A 19,490-nucleotide genomic window follows, 5' to 3' on the forward strand; every position below is an offset into this window, starting at 1 on the left:
TATTCAGGCCCTCTTACATTTTTCACTCTGTTATGTTGCAGCCATTTGCTAAAATCATTTGTTCTTTTCTTCTCATTAATGTACACACAGCGCACCATATTGACAGAAGCACACAGAATTGTTGACATTTTTGCAATTTAATAAAAAAGAAAAACTGAAAAATCACATGGTCCTAGGTATTCAGACCCTTTGCTCAGCATAGTAGAGGCACCCTTTGCTCAGCTATTACAGCCATGAGTCTTTTTGAGAAAGATGCAACAAGTTTTTCACACCTGGATTTGGTGATCCTCTGCCATTCCTCCTTGCAGATCCTGTCCAGTTCTGTCAAGTTGGATGGTAAAAGTTGGTGGACAGCCATTTTCAGGTCTCTCCAGAGATGCTGAATGGGGTTTAAGTCTGGGCTCTGGCTGGGCCATTCAAGAACACTTACAGAGTTGTTGTGAAGCCACTCCTTCATTATTTTAGCTGTGTGCTTAGGGTCATTGTCTTGTTGGAAGGTGAACTTTCGGCCCAGTCTGCGGTCTTGAACACTTTAGAGAAGGTTTTTGTCCAGGATATCACTGTACTTGGCCACATTCATCTTTCCCTCGATTGCAACTAGTAGTCCCTGCAGCTGAAAAACACCCCCACAGCATAATGCTGCCACCACCATGCTTCACAGTTGGGACTGTATTGGACAGGTGATGAGCAGTGCCTGGCTTTCTCCACATATACCGCTTAGAATTAAGGCCAAAAAGTTTTATCTTGGTCTCATCAGACCAGAACATATTATTTCTCACCATCTTGGAGTCCTTCAGGTCTTTTTTTTTAGCAAACTCCATGCAGGCTTTCAGGCTCTTCTCCCCCGATAGCTCAGTTTGGCCAGACGGCCAGCTCTAGGGTTCTAGCTATCCCAAGATTATGTGCTCTTATGAACCTTAAGTGCAGCAGAATGTTTTTTGTAACCATGGTAAGATCTGTGCCGTGCCACAATTCTGTCTCTGAGCTCTTCACAGTTCCTTTGACCTCATGATTCTCATTTGCTCTGACATGCACTGTGAGCTGTAAGGTCTTATATAGACAGGTGTGTGGCTTTCCTAACCAAGTCTAATCAGTATAATCAAACATAGCTAGACTTAAATGAAGGTGTAGATTCATCTCAAGGATGATCAGAAGAAATGGACAGCACCTGAGTAAAATAAATCAGTGTCACAGCAAAGGGTCTGAATACTTTAGGCCCATGTGATATTTCAGTTTTTCTTTTTTAATGAATCTGCACAAATGCCAACAATTCTGTGTTTTTCTGTCAATATGGGGTGCTGTGTGTGTGTACATTAATTAGAAAAAATTCAACTTAAATGATTTTAGCAAATGGCTGTAATATAACAAGAGTGAAACATTTAAGGGGGTCTGAATACTTTCCGTACCCACTGTGTGTGTGTGTGTGTGTGTAGGGTGGGAGTCCTTCCATTCAGCCTGAGTAGAGTAAAAAACAGAATAAACAATATAAGAAAAGCTGTGTGTGTGTGTGTGTATGTGTATATATATATATATATATATATATATATATATATATATAAATAATCATAATAAAGTAATACAGATTTAAAACTAAATGAGAGTGAGGAAATTATGACAAATGTTAATATTTTAACAATCCCTTGTGACATCATGATCTGTCTAGTTATGTTATTACTACACTTCCTCAAAGCAATAACAGGAAGACAGAGACAAACTGTTTAAGTTTATTTGCAAGACTTCTCCAAATTAGCATCATAACATTAAAAAAGCTACAAACATTCAGTGTACAGACAGAGAAATGCAATGTATGTAACACATGGGGATCCCTTGTCCATCTCAGTGATGTTGCATAATGTCTGTCCATGATGAGCACTAACATGTTTTTTTTTTCTCTTCGGCTCAATGCCCTCGCAAGAACTGCAGGTCACAATGTAAACCAGGAATCATCCTTTAGCATGAACTCGCTCCAATGTCCGTGGGTGTGTGCCTTTCTAATTCTGTGCCATTATGCCTTCTATCTGACTCGATGTCATGCAGCATATCAGTGCATCAGCAAGACAGACTTCAGTTGTCCCTCTAAAATCAGCCATATTTTTGTCTCAAATTCAAAACAAGGCTGAAAATATTTGAATGATATGGCTATGGTAAGAATGGCTTTTTGAGATACTCGTATTCACACATTCAAGAACTTTAATGGAAATTAATACAATGTCTGGAATTTGCAACACTTTTGGCCTAATTCAACCTCTGCCTTTCAGCTTTTTGCCTCTATGCTTGTTCTGAGCAATCTGATATTATTTATGCTCCTGCACTACTGTTCTTCACTTCTCTCACAATAACTGCAGATTGTCCACAGTGATGGCCTCCATGTTAATGCCACCCTCCAGTGCAGTGTGGTACAGCTCGATGGCCTCTGCCAGGTCTCCGCTCGTCTCAATGATGGCTATAGTCTCTCCAAACTCATTACACATGATCGTGGGCATGCCCTGAGTCTGAAACGGAGAGAAAATATAAACCGTTATTTAATGCACAAATTTTTTCTAACAAAACAGCAAAACTAGCATATTATGGAAGCCCATTTACGCCACTAAATAAAAAAAGAGTAATTGGGGCTTTTTATCTTAGAAATCTGACTTTTTTTCTCACGATTGCAAGTTATTAAGTCAGAATTCTGAGATATAAACTCACAATTGCTTGATATTCAATGAGGAAAAAAAGTATTTGAACACCCTGCTATTTTGCAAGTTCTCCCACTAAGAAATCATAGAGGGGTCTGAAATTGTCATCTTAGGTGCATGTCCACTGTGAGAGACATTATCTAAATAAATAAAAAATCCAGAAATCATAATGTTTGATTTTTTAACTATTTCTTTGTATGATACAGCTGCAAATAAGTATTTGAACACCTGAGAAAATCAATGTTAATATTTGGTACAGTAGCCTTTGTTTGCAATTACAGAGGTCAAACGTTTCCTGTAGTTTTTCACCAGGTTTGCACACACTGCAGGAGGGATTTTGGCTCACTCCTCCACACAGAGCTTCTCTAGATCAGTCAGGTTTCTGGCCTCTCGCAGAGAAACACGGAGTTTGAGCTCCCTCCAAAGATTCTCTATTGGGTTTAGGTCTGGAGACTGGCTAGGCCATGGCAGAACCTTGATATGCTTCTTACAGAGCCACTCCTTGGTTATCCTGGCTGTGTGCTTCGGGTCATTGTCATGTTGGAAGACCCAGCCTCAACCCATCTTCAATGCTCTAACTGAGGGAAGGAGCTGGTCCCAGCTCTTTTCAGGTCATTGACCAGCTCCTCCCGTGTAGTTCTCGGCTGATTTGTCACCTTTTTTTAGGATCATTGAGACCCCACAAGGTGAGATCTTGCATGGAGCCCCAGTCCAAGGGAGATGGACAGTCATGTTTAGCTTCTTCCATTTTCTAATGATTGCTCCAACAGTGGACCTTTTTTCACCAAGCTGCTTGGCAATTTCCCCGTAGCCCTTTCCAGCCTTGTGGAGGTGTAAAATTTTGTCTAGTGTCTTTGGACAGCTCTTTGGCCTTGGCCATGTTAGTAGTTGTATTCTTACTGATTGTATGGGTTGGACAGGTGTCTTTATGCAGCTTATGACCTCAAACAGGTGCATCTAATTTAGGATAATAAATGGAGTAGAGGTGGACATTTTAAAGGCAGACTAACAGGTCTTTGAGGGTCAGAATTCTAGCTGATAGACAGGTGTTCAAATACTTATTTGCAGCTGTATCATAAAAAGAAATAGTTAAAAAAATCATACATTGTGATTTCTGGATTATTTATTTTAGATTATGTCTCTCACAGTTGACATGCACCTATGATGACAATTTCAGACCCCTCCATGATTTCCAAGTGGGAGAACCTGCAAAATAGCAGGGTGTTCAAATACTTATTTTCCTCACTGTAAAGTCACAATTCTGACTTAATAACTCACAATTGTGAGAAAAAAAGTCCCAATTGTGACATATCACGCAATTGCGAGTTTATATCTCAGAATTCTGAGCAATTGTGAATAAAAAAGTCAGAATTCTGAGATAAAAAGTCGCAATTACTCTATATCTTTTTTTATTTAGTGGAGGAAATGGGCTTCCATAAGCATACAGACCTGTGTCAGGTTAGATGTCTGTATCTGAATGACTTGCGGCTGTCCAAGCTGCATGCCCTGCTGGCAGAAAGATGGTATTGCTGTTGCTATGTCCATCTCAGAAGCCTCCACGACAGCAATAGTTGCTGTGTTGGATTCCGCAGGCACTGCTTCTCCGCTGTGCTCCGACTCTTGTTGCTTTTGTGAACGAGCATGAGTCTTGCGATGGTTTCTAAGGTTCGAAACCGTCTTGAATGTCTTTCCGCATTCTGCGCAAGCGTGCGGCCGCTCGCCTGTGTGTGTGCGCCGGTGTTCCGCCAGGTGCATGCTCTGCACAAAGCCCTTATCGCAGAACTCGCACCGGAATGGCCGCTCACCCGAATGCGTGCGGAGGTGCTCCCGCAGGTGCGTGTTCTGGCGGAAGCGTTTTCCGCAGATCGCGCAAGGATATGGACGCTCGCCGGTGTGAACTCTCTGGTGCAGTGTAACGCTCGAGGCTGAAACAAACAGCTTTCCACACACCGGACAGGGATGGGACTTCCCAAGGGCGGAGTTGGAGCCTCGTGGCCGGCCGGGCCCAAGTCCGTGACTTAGCTGGTGCAGGCGAAGATTTGCAGGAGAGTTTAAGCGCTTGCCGCAAATAGTGCAATCCAGATTGGGTTTTGTCATTGAAGGAGCACTTTGTTGCTCTGTGTCATCTGTCGAATCCTGCTGACCTCTAACCTGGGAGTCCTGAGAGATGCAATGTGGCTGTGCCTGGTCGGGATGCTCCTCAAGGCAATGTATGTCTCGCTGCCGCTTGCGCAAGAACCCTTCGGGACAGTGCGGGCAGGGGTAAGGCGCCGGTGACCCTGGGTGGTGAAGAAAACGATGAGCTACGAGTTTAGCGGGACGAATGAAAGTGGCAGAGCAGTCTGGACAGGGTGAGGGTGTTGCATTGCTGTGAAGATGCTGACGGTGTTGACGTAGATTTGACGATTGGCTGAAGGCTTTGTGGCAAATGTCACACCGGTACGGACGGACTCCTGTGTGTGTGAGTCCATGGCGGGAAAGATTCGCAAGAGAGGAAAAGGTCTTTCCGCATACGCTGCACTGGAACGGCCGCTCGCCCGTATGTGTTCGCAGGTGGTTTCGCAGATGGATTTGCTTTTTGAACGGTTTCCCACAGATGTTGCATTTAAAACGCCTCTCGGTCATATGAGTCGTTCGGCGGTGGCGCAACAGACGGACCTGTGAGGAGAATCTTTTTTTACAAATGGAGCACTGAAACTTTGGATCTTCCTCAACAGCAGGAGTCCTGTGTTTACCTTCCTCTTCCCCCACTCCCCCTCCTTCCACAATGGCAGTAGCCAAATGGTTTGAGTTGTCTGCCAGCATTTTCCCTCCATTTTGGACTTGTTCTGTGTTTGAGTGCTCCGCATAAAGCCCATTCTCTGCCGGTTCTGAAGACTGGGAGACCACAGCAATACCTTCAATGAGCACGGGACCGGTGTCGCTTGACTCTTTTATGTCATCTTTCACATGAGGAATTGTCACTGCCTGTCTTTCTTTCCTCCACGAAGCCTCTCGTTCTCTTGCTCTCTGGATGATAGAGAGAGGTGACTGCTGTGCCAGTACAAACTGCAGAGGGGAGAGAGTTGAATTAATCTCACAATTACTTTGTTGTTGTTAACAAGTTTACATTCAGTTCCATTTTAAGGAAAGGAAATTATATAATAGGCCTTTGTGTAATTATTATGTTCTGCAGTTTATGTGCACTGTAAAATGTGTCGCCACGAGTCGCAGGGTTTATTATGGATTTGTATGTCTATGTGTTTTTTACTCTCATACTATAGTGACTCTCATAAAAAAACACCCCATTGACATGCATTATACAAGCAATGGTTTGAGTTAAAAAACTTAATTTTTGTTTTTACCGAGGAAACAAACACACCTACATCTGGGGATGAGCAGATAAACATCAAATTTTCATTTTTGGGTGAACTATCCCTTTAAAAATGAAAATATATTACCAATACCAATATGATGGTCCATATATTGTGCATCAGAATATCAGTTTTGGATGGAATTGTCATGTCAGTGCATCCCCAGTGTTTTTAAAGATTCAATTTTGTGAAGGCCTAAGACAATCTAAAGGAGATAATAGAGGAAATATTGCACGATATATATCAATATTGACTGAAGTGGATAACTTAAAAAATAAATTGAATCTCTAATATAGAAAAAACCACAATACCAATATTGCACATCGCTAATTTCCTAAAAACAACTATTACCTGAGAGACTGGTGTGGTTGGCTCACGTACTCTGTGAGTGCGGCGATGGTACAAGAACTTGGTCATGTTGGTGAAGGTTTTGGCACAAAATGGGCATTTGTGCAGTGGCTCAGATGTATGGGATTTCCTTAGTGGAGAAGACGAAACAAAAATGCCATGTTTGATTAGAGAGTATGAAAATCACAAGCAAGTTGATGTTTGGCTATAGAGTTTGAGTGTGTTAGTACCTGTGTATCATAAGAGTCATCTCTGTGGTAAAACCATGTCCACAGTCCACACACAGAAAACGGGCCTCGCCAGAGTGTGTGCGCATGTGTGTCTGAAGAGACACCAACTTCTTAAACACTTTATCGCACTCTGGGCACTCGTGTGTTCCTTGTTCGTGCACGCGAAGGTGTGCCACAAGCCGATTGGCAGAGGTGAATGTTCGTTTGCACTCCTCACACTGAAGATTGCTGGATGAGATCGACGATGTCAAACCCAAAGTAGCTGAGCGGGCAGTGTATGTACGTCTCCCACTACTAACTTTGCCAACTTTGCTGCATTCTTCAGATCCGTCGCTTCTTCCTTCATCTTCCTTACCCCCAGAATTGTCTTCATAGCCCACCATCACCCCAGTGTCCCCACTCTCTTTGTCCTGGCCTAAGAAGTGCTCCCCCTGGTGTTGAAGGAAATCCTCAGGTGTGCTAAACAGCAGATTACACTCAGAACACTCATAAGGATGGATAATTAAAATTTCCTCATTTTCCTTATTTAGTGTGTTCACCTGACCAGAGGAAGGGAGAAGGTTCAGAGTGGCCATATTGTCCAGACGGATAGGATCGGCAGGTAAGAGAGGGGCGAGGAGTTTAGCTTTTCGAAGAGTTGCTGAGGCAGAACCATCAGCGATCGCTTGGGCAGAGCAGAACTGTAGGCGGAGCATCGCGGAGGTGGAGCCGGGAAGGGAAGCGTTTGCTGGTACTAGCATCGTTCTGGCATTGGCTGCAGATTTAGATGGGTTTTCCTGCTCTCGAAGAGCCTGAAAAATAAAGGCAACCATGGTAAGCTAGGAATTAGGGACCTACAGCATCTTAAAACAATATGTCAATAGGCCCATACATTATCACACTGAACCTTCAGAATGATTAAGATGGGTAGAACTTGGGGCCAGATTCAAAATATTTCTTAAAGGGATACTTGACTGCTTTTTCATATTAAACTGTTATTTCCTTAAGTAAAATAAGTTGATACATACCTCTCGTCTCAGTGCGTGCACTTAATCGCTCTGATGCGTGATGACATTCTGATAGCATTTAGCTTAGCAAACCCTCACATCCCTTACATCTCCCCCTCCCCCCTATTGACAGAAATGAGAGAGGGAGGGAGAGATGTGAGGGAGGATGTTTTAGCCAGGACTTTTTACTGCGCCGAGCCGAAGTACTCTCAGAATGCTATTCCGCCATACATTATAGTTCTCCTTTATAATCCACTTAGAAAAGCACCACGTTTTATTTTGTCATCATACTTGATCGTTCAACTATTCGTGTAACTGTATTTAAATAGGGAAAACGTGGAGGTGTTTGGTCACTTCTAACTTGATCTCTGTTTGGTACTGTAGTGAATGAACTGGGCTTAGTGTGCTAAGCTAAATGCTATCAGATCGTCACCGCGCGTCAGAGAGTTTAAGTGCATGCACTGAGACGATAGAGGTATGTATCAACTCGTTTTAGTTAAGGGAATAACAGTTTAATATGAAAAAGAGGTGAATTATCCCTTTAAGAGAATTTACTGGAAGTTTGTAAGAACAGGTCCTAAAGCTCTTGCCTGATCACACATTTCTTTTCCCAGTGATATTCTGCGGAGTGTTTCTCTTTTGTAATGGCTCTTAAAGGGTTAGTTCAATCTGAATCATGAATCAATTGCTGATTCATAATGGTTCAAAACTTTTGTCAAAACTTTGTTTTGAACCTGGCCCATCACTATATAAGTTGTTATTTATTTTTTTTGCACACAAAAACTATTCTCGTCGCTTCATAAAATGATTGTAGAGTCACTGTAGTGAGATGGACTTTGTAACGACATCTTTAGTGCCTTTATGGGTCTTGAGAGAGGAAATGACATTGGTGTCAATGAAGGCCTTTCTGAGCCATCGGACTTCAACAAAAATATCTTCATTTGTGTTCCAAAGATGAACGGAGGTCTTACGGGTGTCGAACAACATTAGGGTAAGTAATTAATGACAGAATTCTCATTTTTGGGTAAACTAACCCTTTAAGGCTAATTTATTTTGCATCGAACCTGCACCGTAGCCTCTATGGCTACGCCATGGGCTATAAGCCGATTTTCATTTATACTTCTGCGTGCTTGTCCGTGTTGATGAGGGAGCATGTGTACCCCTGAAGGAGGGGTTCTGGCAGACCAATGACAGCACCTGCAGTCCGCATAGAATTGTTACATTTTTGGAGAGGTGCACGTCAGGTTTTTTTTGTCTTTCTTCAAATCTTATTATCTCCTCCCCCATCATGAGTGGACACGCCCCCACTGCTGATTGGCTACAATTAACTTTATCATCTTAAAGTCCTCCTGTTGTCAATAATTGTATCCCTTACAACTCATCTTTGATCTCACAAATTAGATGACATTACAAAAATCTCCTGTGAAAAAAACTTTTCTTTAGCCTCCTGTATGAGTGGCCAATTTTACTGTAATAAACGCTGTACAATGGTATTGCTCTTTACAACATTGGATACTATGGGCACTGGACATGCGCACATCAATATACTGCGTCATTAAATTACCGTATTTGCATTATTGTAAGAGTAGGTATAGGGTTGGCGTTAATAAAACACATGTGAAGTAGCAAATGTATATTGTTATTTTATCATTACCAGAATCCAGTTTTGGCCGGGAATAGTCCCGTATTTTACCATCCTTTCCCGCCGTCCTCCCGTATTAGTATTTTCCTTTAAATATCCTGTATTTTAACCTGCGTTATTAAAAAAATAATAATACCGGAGGAAAAAAACTAAAACATTTCTAATCTGAGCTCTTTAACTAGCCTCGCGATAACTGCCATCTGCAGTAGCCTACAGACTGTGGCCTACAGTACTGTAGGTGGCCGTTATCGTGAGGTTAGTGTGTGAGGTCAGATGACGAGTGACAACACAGGAAAAAACACACAACCAAAACAGAGACGGATGATGGGCATAAGACGGAAGGCACTCTGGACTGAGAAAGGTCTGGGTTCATGTGGAAAGGGGCCTAAATTGCTGTCTATGAAGGGACCAGATAGCTCTCAGATTTCATACAGGTTTGGAATGACATGAGGGCTAATGAGTAATTAATGACAGAATTTTCATTTTTGAGTATTCTATCCCTTTTAAAGCATTTTAAAAATATCACATACACTTATAAACAACATTAAAAACTTGATTTTGTCTTTAAGTAGATAAAATAAGAAGAAAATAGTAAAGAAGAATTGTATTTTTCCCTTGAACTTTTGAGAATCTGGCGCCTGATCCTAACACTGTTTTAAGTTGGCATATTGCAACGTATTTCCAACAACGGTTTTCAGCGACAGAACTAGAAATCAAACTTCACTTTTATTGCATCACATCTGGTTAAATCAGTGCAAAACAAACCTCTTCAAAGAATGTATTTTTTGTGTGTGTATATAAATGTACTTCGTGTGCAACAGACCTGGGCTAGAGTCAGGATCTGGCCTGCCCTCTGTTCATCCAGAACTAGATTTTGCACATTGAGCAACTGAACCGGAGTGACTGAACCATCTGCCTGAAGAACATATTCCTGAAACAGAACACAAAATTAAATTAGACTTTAGAAGATAGTTCTTCAGTAAGGTTGGGTAAAAATACTGAGGTTCTGATTAATTACAATTTTCGTTTGAAAGATCTTGATAATTATTCTCCTGCTGCTTAAGTAATGTTTTATTTTGCTGATATCCACAGAACTGTATAGTTTGTTTATGTAAATACACATTGTCATAATATACTAAGTCAAAACTCAAAAGGTTAATGTGGCAAGGGGGGCGTGGTTCAGCGAGGTCTGCAGCGGGAGAGAGAGCCGCGGGACAAGCGGTACGTGAGTGGGTTGGAAGCAAATTAATAACACCTGTCTCTTGTTCTAGTAATGAGCGCGGAGAGGGGATAAAACAGCAGTGGAACCGGAGATCGAGGAGAGAGAGAACCCGGACGGTTGATGCGAACCCCCATGTACAGAGACTGAGTACCGGAACCCGGAAGTGCCGACCCGGAAGTGATCGAGAGATCGTGTTATGAGATTCCACACTTGAATGTGTGTGTGCTGACAAGTTTATTGAGAAAATAAAGAGCAAGCATCAACCGTCCAGCCGACCCCTTTGTCCTCTTCCTTCCTCCTTATATCGAACTTTGCTACAGTGGTGCCGAAACCCGGGAAGGAAGTAGGACCGCGCCGCCGCCATGACTACTCCAACGCCCTCCGCCACGCCGTTTGCGGACATTATCACCTCTCTCGCGGCCCTCCACCAGGAACAACATCAGTCCATGCTGGAGCTGCGGGCGGACCAGGAGCGCCGATTCGAGGCCATCGTCCGCGGCCAGCAAGAGGACCGCGAGAGGTTCCGGAGCTGGATAGACCGGGAGGTTCACACCGAAGCCGCCGGGCTCGCCAGCGCACCGGTCCACGTGCCCCTACACAAGATGGGGCCACAGGACGATCCCGAGGCCTTCATTGACCTGTTTCAAAAAGCGGCGGAGGCCTGCGGGTGGCCCCGGGCACAGTGGCCGGTGCGCCTTATTCCACTGCTCACCGGAGAAGCCCAGGCGGCCGCCCAACAACTGCCGGTGGCGAACCTCCTGGATTACGAAGATCTGAAGAGGGCCATCATCCAGCGGGTCAGTCGGACCCCCGAACAGCACCGTCAGCGTTTCCGCTCGCTGGAGTGGGGGGAGACCGGCCGGCCCTTCGCGATGGCCCACCAGCTCCGGGACGCCTGCCGCAAATGGCTATTGGCCGGTGGAAGCGACGTGGACCACATCGTCGATCTGGTGGTACTGGAGCAGTTCATCGCTCGGCTACCCAAGAAGACCGCCGAGTGGGTCCAGTGCCACGGCCCACGTCGCTGACGACGGCCATCAACCTGGCGGAGGACCATCTGGTGGCGTGCCCAGGGGTCGGCGAACCCCGACTAACCTCTCCCTCTCTCTCTCCCCCCTCTGTCTCTCCTTCTCACCCTGTCCCTCTCCCTAGGTCCCGCCCTCCAGGGCCCCCTCGCATTCCCCCCAGAGGTCGGGGTGGAATGGGCCCAGGGCAGTACGGGAGTTCGAGGGCCCCGCCCAGGGAGATAACGGTTCCGGTTCCACCCCCCCTCCGCGCTCATATTCCAACCCACTCCCCGCCGCAGGGGCGGCGGGCAGGCCTGGGCTGGCCTGCTGGCGGTGCGGCGACCCGGACCATTTTGTGGACCGATGTCCAATGATGGACATCGGGACAATGATCCGGGTCCCGGACGTTCAGCGGGCCACCCCTGATCAAGCAGGAGAGTACCAAGTTCCTGTGAGTATCAAGGGGGGTACATATCAGGCATTGGTGGATTCAGGCTGTAACCAAACCTCGATCCATCAAAGCCTGATGCAGCCTGGGGCATTGGATACAAGCCGCATGGTTAAGGTGCGGTGTGTGCACGGGGATGTGGTGGAATATCCGGTTGTCCCAGTCACGATACAGTTTAGGGGAGAAAATCATAGTGTTGAGGTGGCGGTTAGTCCCCACCTCCGGCATCCGCTAATTCTGGGGACAAATTGGCCCGCCTTTCCGGCGTTATTGGGGTCGATATGCGCGGATGCCGCTTGGGGGAACAAGGCTAGGAACGGGGCGGTGCGAGTGCAGGTTGGTGAGACTGATACGGGACCCTCGGGAACTGCTTCAGAGGAACCGAGCGGGGTCGAGAGACTGATTCTCTCGGACCGCGATGACTTCCCTCTGGAGCAGTCTCAAGACGATACCCTCAAACATGCTTTCCACCAGGTCCGCACGATCGACGGTCAGTCCCTTCAACCCGCCTTGCCCGTCACGTATCCTTATTTTGCCATAATTAAGGATAGGTTGTATCGAGTGACCCAAGACGCTCAGACAAAAGTGGATACAACCCAGTTGTTAGTACCAAAGAGCCGCCGGGAAATGCTTTTCCAGGCGGCTCACTCTAACCCAATGGCGGGCCACCTGGGACAGGCGGCCACGCTGAATCGTTTAATGACCCGATTTTTTTGGCCAGGCATTCACGACAATGTGCGCAGGTGGTGCGCGTCTTGTCCTGAATGTCAGTTGGTGAATCCCCTGGCCTCCCCAAAAGCGCCATTGCGCCCCCTTCCATTAATGCAGGTCCCCTTCGAGAGAATTGCGATGGACCTCATCGGGCCATTAGAGCGATCCGCAAGCGGACATCGTTTTGCGCTAGTTATCGTGGACTACGCAACACGATATCCGGAAGCAGTGGCTCTCCGCAACATCTCGGCGAAGAGTGTTGCGGACGCACTGTTTCGTTTAATCTCCCGAGTGGGGATTCCGAAGGAAATCCTCACTGATCAAGGCACGGCGTTTATGTCACGCACGTTAAGCGAATTATACGGGTTATTGGGCATCAAATCGATTCGGACAAGCGTCTATCACCCACAAACAGACGGCTTGGTCGAACGATTTAATCGCACTCTTAAATCCATGATCCGTAAATTCGTACAGGAAGACGCCAAAAATTGGGATCGGTGGTTAGAACCCCTCTTATTCGCTGTGCGAGAGGTCCCGCAAGCCTCCACGGGGTTTTCCCCCTTCGAGCTTCTCTACGGACGACAGCCCCGTGGGGTGCTGGACGTACTACGAGAAACTTGGGAGGAGGGGCCTTCTTTGGCCAAAAACGAAATTCAATATGTGCTGGACTTGCGAACAAAACTCCACACCTTGGGGCGGCTATCTAGGGAGAATTTGTTGCAAGCCCAGGACCGCCAAAGCCGGTCGTATAACAGGGGTACGAGACTACGCAAATTCACACCGGGAGAGAAAGTGCTTGTATTACTCCCAACATCGAGCTCTAAATTAATGTCGAAATGGCAGGGGCCGTTTGAGGTCGCTCGACAGGTTGGAGACCTCGATTATGAAGTGATACGGTCCGATAGGAACGGAGCACGGCAAATATATCACCTCAATCTCCTGAAGAAATGGAATGAGGTCGAATCAGTGTTGTTGGCGACGGTGATCGGGGGAGAGGATGATCTCGGGCCAGAGGCGAGCATCAAAGCACAATCGGTCGCACTGGCCCCTGGGGGAGATCACCTCTCACCGTCCCAACTCACTGATCTTTCAAAACTACAGGCGGAATTCGCCGACGTGTTCTCGCCCCTACCGGGCCGTACCGACTTAATTCAGCACCATATCGAGACCGAGCCGGGCGTGGTAGTTCGCAGCCGGCCGTATCGTTTACCTGAACACAAAAAAAAAGTAGTTCAGGAAGAATTAGGGGCAATGCTCGATATGGGAGTAATAGAGGAGTCCAACAGTGACTGGGCGAGCCCGATCGTTTTGGTCCCTAAAACCGACGGCTCGGTCAGGTTCTGTGTGGACTACCGCAAGGTGAACGCAGTGTCGAAATTCGACGCGTATCCAATGCCGCGGGTTGACGAGTTGCTTGATCGGCTGGGCACGGCTCGATTTTATTCGACATTGGACTTAACGAAGGGCTATTGGCAGATCCCCTTGTCTCCATTGTCCAAAGAAAAAACAGCCTTCACCACGCCGTTCGGATTGCACCAATTCGTCACGCTTCCCTTCGGTTTGTTCGGGGCACCCGCTACCTTTCAGCGCCTCATGGACAGGATTTTGCGTCCCCATGCCGCATATGCTGCTGCCTACCTGGACGACATCGTGATTTACAGTCACGATTGGCAGCGGCATATGCAACATGTCCGGGCGGTCTTGAGGTCGTTGAGGGGAGCGGGGCTCACGGCCAACCCGAAGAAGTGTGCAATTGGGCGGGTGGAGGTAAGGTATCTGGGCTTCCACTTGGGTCATGGACAGGTGCGTCCCCAAATTGATAAGACCGCCGCAATTGCGACCTGCCCGAGGCCCAAGACCAAAAAGGAGGTAAGGCAGTTCTTGGGGCTGGCGGGATATTATAGACGGTTTATACCAAATTATTCGGACCTCACCAGCCCCCTGACTGACCTTACTAAAAAGGGGCTACCAGATACGGTCCAATGGACGGAGCCGTGCCAGCAGGCCTTCACCCGAGTTAAGGCTGCTCTATGTGGCGGGCCGCTTTTACACTCCCCTGACTTTTCTCTCCCTTTTCTGTTGCAGACTGACGCGTCGGACAGGGGGCTGGGCGCAGTCCTGGCCCAGGAGGTGGAGGGGGGAGAGCGGCCGGTGCTGTACATTAGCCGTAAGCTCTCGAAGAGAGAGGCTAAGTACAGCACCATCGAAAAAGAGTGCCTTGCCATCAGGTGGGCCGTTCTCACCCTCCGCTACTACCTTCTGGGGCGGGAGTTCACCCTCTGTTCGGACCACGCTCCTCTCCAGTGGCTCCACCGCATGAAGGATACCAACGCGCGGATCACCCGTTGGTATCTAGCTCTTCAGCCTTTTAAGTTCCAGGTGGTCCACAGGCCGGGTGCTCAGATGGCTGTGGCCGACTTCCTCTCCAGAAATGGGGGGGGGGGGGGGGGGGGGGGGGGGGCTGCAGGCCGGACGGCTCCCCGGCCTGAGTCGGGCGGTGGGGGTATGTGGCAAGGGGGGCGTGGTTCAGCGAGGTCTGCAGCGGGAGAGAGAGCCGCGGGACAAGCGGTACGTGAGTGGGTTGGAAGCAAATTAATAACACCTGTCTCTTGTTCTAGTAATGAGCGCGGAGAGGGGATAAAACAGCAGTGGAACCGGAGATCGAGGAGAGAGAGAACCCGGACGGTTGATGCGAACCCCCATGTACAGAGACTGAGTACCGGAACCCGGAAGTGCCGACCCGGAAGTGATCGAGAGATCGTGTTATGAGATTCCACACTTGAATGTGTGTGTGCTGACAAGTTTATTGAGAAAATAAAGAGCAAGCATCAACCGTCCAGCCGACCCCTTTGTCCTCTTCCTTCCTCCTTATATCGAACTTTGCTACAGTTAATTAGCTGAGAGAGAATTACTTTCATTTACAAATCAACATTAAAGCGGGAACATTCCCAAATGAACCAGAATCGAATCAATTAAAAAGCTGAGAGAATCAGATCTGCAAGCATGGATACCCAGGTGTGTGTGTGTGTGTACATACTCACCGTGTCAGTGCTCAGGCTGCTATGGGTGCTGCTTCTGCTGTGTGTCTGTCTGTGTGCCAACCACAGTTCAGGTGTGTCAAAGAGAGCCAGGCATTCCAGACACTGGTACTGGATTGGCACTTCTGCATCGACAGAATCCACCTCTGTGACCTCACATAGCTCTGGAAAAAAGCATTAGGGTGCTGATTACATGCACTTCCAAACAAGACAATCTGACGTGTACAGTACACCTGTTAAGCACTGCACTCACCCTGGCCTGCTTCTCTCATGTGCAGCTCTTGATGTAGCAGCAGTTCGTCTGGGTTCCTCAGGATGGCTCCACACTCCAGGCACTGATACTGACTCTCCCCAGCATCACAGTCCTCAAGGCTCGGCAGGATCTCCACCTCGTCCCCCTCTGCTCCGGTGTGAATCTGTTGGTGCACCAGCACCTCCTCCAGCGTATTAAACAGCTGCTGGCACTCGCTGCACATGTACTGATGCTCCACATACTCCTGCTCACTCATGGTAACTGCAGAACAGTTTAAAACCTATGTGAAGACTTTTGGTGTGCTGAAGAGAAAATACAGTGCTGGGGTTATGATGAGTCACAGTCACTGCGTTCAGTATATTCCCATGCCATAAATTAATCCGTAGCCTAAAAACAACCTGGTATAAAAAGATAAAATAAATCCAACTCATACAGATATGTCAGACAGACTCCCAGACAAATTTTCTGGCCTTGCACTTTCATTTTAGATTCCATAACGTATTTTTCAGGAACAGATTCCCACAGGCCACTAATTATATAGATATTACAGACGTAATTTATATAATCATCAACACATAGGACAAAACATGTCACACCACTTATCCACCATTTAGTTTTTAAAATATCAACATTTCCACTTAGATTGTCGCCCGCTATAATATCCTTCATTTCATTTGATTATCTCTTCATTTCATAATTCAACAGCCAAAAAAAAAAAAAAAAAACACCCATAATTCAGTACTCCATTTATATGTGTTTCTCAAACTACAGTCCCTGACAAAAGTCTTGTCGCTTATCTATTTTCTAGAAATACCTGATATTAACCTGACTTTTAATTAATTAATTGGTGTTAGAAATAGCTCATATATAAAAAAGCCAAAACCCTCCCAAATGATGTTTAATCCACTGAAATAAATAATGTTCACAGGAAAAATATTTATCATTTAATCAAGACGGAAAGGCCAAATTTTGGCAAGACAAAGGTTTTGTCGCCTATATAGAAATTGATCAAATTTACAGCAAATACAAAAATATGTCAGCAAATTAAGTTGTGGTGCTGTGAGATCCAAATGTAATATCTTGTATGACTTCCATGAGCTTGAAGGACTGCATCCATGCGGTTTGGCAAGGATTCATACAATTTATTTATGAAGTCATCAGGAATAGCTAAAAAAAGCAGTCTTGCATGCCTCCCAGAGTTCATCAATATTCTTTGGTTTCGTCTTCCATGCGTCCTCTTTCATCTTACCCCACATATACTCAATGATGTTCATGTCTGGTGATTGGGCTGGCCAATCCTGGAGCATCTTGATCTTCTTCGCCTTGAGGAACTTTGATGTGGAGATGGAAGTATGCGAAATTTGGCCTCTTTTATGGTTGGGAATATGAGAGGTAGCTAAGATTTCTTGGTATTTTAGACTATTGATGTTGCCTTCCACCCTGCAGATCTCTCGCACACCCCCATACTGGATGTAACCCCAGACCATGATTTTTCCACCACCAAACTTCACTGTTTTCTGGGTGAATCTCAGATCCATTCTGGCTCCAGTAGGTCTCCTGCAATATTTGCAGCGACTGTGGTGTAATTCAACAGAAGATTCATCTGAAAAATCCACCTTCTGCCACTTTTCCAACGTCCATCCTTTTAGCAGGCTTTGGGCCTTGGCAAATGCCACACGGCTTTTCAATTGTCTTTTGTTTAGTGCTGGCTTCTGGGCACTGATTCGACCATGGAGGCCATTTCGAGACAGAATCCGACAAACTGTTCTGGTTGACACAGGGACTTCAGGTGACCAGGTCTCGTGGAGCTCTGCTGCAGTGGAAAATGGGCTGGCCTTGGATTTTCAACCCAACAAACGGTCCTCTCGAGCAGTTGTCTTGCGGGGTCTGCCTGACCTGGGCTTGTCAAAAACGTCTCCAGTCTCTTCAAATCTTTTTTTTATCCTCTGTACTTGACGCTGAGACACATTGAAGGTGTCTGCTACATCAGCAGTGGATCTGGTCTTCAGCCTCTTGATAATCAAAACTTTAGTCTCAGGGTGAATCTTAGGCATGTTTGCAGAGGTCTAGTTGCAGTTGATGTGAAGGTCTAGTGTACTGGGGTTCTTTTTATACACACTTGAGACCTAATTGATCCATTATTAGTCACAGGTAAAGCTCATATGACAAGGTGACAACACTTATGTCTTTGCAAAAATTGACTCAATGGGCTTTACCAAGCTGTGAATATTAGAATACTTTTGGAAAGTTTAGTTTTTCACTGAAACATTATCACAAAAGCTAGTGGGATTAAAATGAGCCATTTCTTGGAAAAAAATCTTGATTAGAAATATATTTCAGCGGCACTTTAGGTCAATTTGTACACAAGCGACAAGACTTTTGTCAGGTACTGTAGTGTAATATTATATTAAGTTTAATATTTGAAGTCTGTCCTAAGCTGATATGTACCCCGGCGTACAAATCAGCCAAGGACAGACTTCGAATAACTTAATATTACTACTAGTTCTGGAGAAAAGTTCTATATATAAGTTATAAATATAAGGTTTCATAGCTGTGTCCATACATACTTTTTGTCAACACTGTAAGATACATATGAAAACATTTATTTATTTATAACATTTAAACATGTATTATTATTGAAGCACATAATGTGGATTTTTCATACTTAATATTTTACCTAAACCGTGCATGACATATGGCAGTTGTAATGCATATAAAGTCCACAATCTGCGCTTCATCATAAACGACAAGAATATTGCTAATGCAGATGTCGAAAACCAACTGATTGAAAATACGCCTTACTATCAAGCAGCTTCATGTAGTAATTATTATTAACAGTAATAATGCACACAGACTACATCATTTAGCAGGTTTCACACGAGTTGTTTACCTTGTGGCGAGCAGTTGGTGGCGCTCTTCAGATTTTGCCAGAGCTTATGCAGCGCACCGCTGTCTCCTGAGCGAGCCACCCCGCTGTATGGCGGTCGTCAGGCGGCGCTCTTCACTTTTTCCCGCAGGTCTAAGAACGCTGAGGGGAGGCCTTCTTTCCCCAACCGTTTCCGAAACCTCGCCTCGCGCGCTGCAGATGGGCAATTTCTCGTGCAGCGCTCGTCTTTACGGTGTTCACAATGCGTTTCTCACCGCGGCGAACGAGTATTATTCTGCGCGACGCACTGCTTGTTGCGTATATTGACGTAAACACGATCGTGGATATGGAAATGTACCGTTTGTCTGGCCTCTGTTCCTTGCTCTGTGCATGCTGCCCCGCCCCATGGGGGTTCGCGTGTGGTTTGTGCAAGGCGGTGATTGGACAGAAAGACTGCCTGTCAAACTTTAGCTGTTGTGATGGACAGTCTAGTGAAGCATTTATGTGAATGTGAGGCTATATATGCTGATGTAACACCAATAAATTCGTTAATAAACATCTCAAAACACGACATTTACAGAAGGTGAAAACCATAATCGCATTTTTTGCGTTTGAAATGTGTAAGGCCGACATATAAATATTATTATTAGTCCCACAAATGATATACATTGACATCAACACATTTCCATTCTCATTCCCCAAATTATT

At 45.8% G+C, this 19,490-nt stretch overlaps 1 protein-coding gene and 1 long non-coding RNA gene across 3 annotated transcripts; one reads left to right on the plus strand and one right to left on the minus strand.

Moving 5' to 3' along the window:
• Positions 1-1,710: 1,710 nt before the first annotated feature.
• On the minus strand, positions 1,711-19,265 carry znf526 (zinc finger protein 526). 2 transcript variants are annotated; one of them, XM_067448884.1, is made up of 8 exons: positions 18,807-19,265; positions 15,917-16,218; positions 15,667-15,827; positions 10,061-10,168; positions 6,610-7,400; positions 6,383-6,509; positions 4,128-5,726; positions 1,711-2,492 (listed from the first exon to the last, which is right to left on the minus strand). In XM_067448884.1, the coding sequence occupies exons 2-8, from the start codon at positions 16,170-16,172 to the stop codon at positions 2,331-2,333; spliced, it is 3,204 nt and encodes a 1,067-aa protein (XP_067304985.1). In that variant the 5' UTR covers positions 16,173-16,218; positions 18,807-19,265; the 3' UTR covers positions 1,711-2,330. The 2 variants fall into 2 exon arrangements, with proteins under 2 accessions (XP_067304985.1, XP_067304984.1); XM_067448883.1 differs by having other exon boundaries at positions 15,917-16,177; positions 18,807-19,264.
• LOC137083153 (uncharacterized) lies at positions 11,714-15,462 on the plus strand. Its single transcript, XR_010906461.1, has 2 exons — positions 11,714-11,917; positions 15,244-15,462. It is a non-coding gene; the product is annotated as an uncharacterized lncRNA (long non-coding RNA).
• Positions 19,266-19,490: the final 225 nt, after the last annotated feature.

The sequence above is a fragment of the Pseudorasbora parva genome, chromosome 7 (assembly GCF_024679245.1).
Source record: "Pseudorasbora parva isolate DD20220531a chromosome 7, ASM2467924v1, whole genome shotgun sequence".
Lineage (NCBI taxonomy): Eukaryota > Metazoa > Chordata > Actinopteri > Cypriniformes > Gobionidae > Pseudorasbora > Pseudorasbora parva.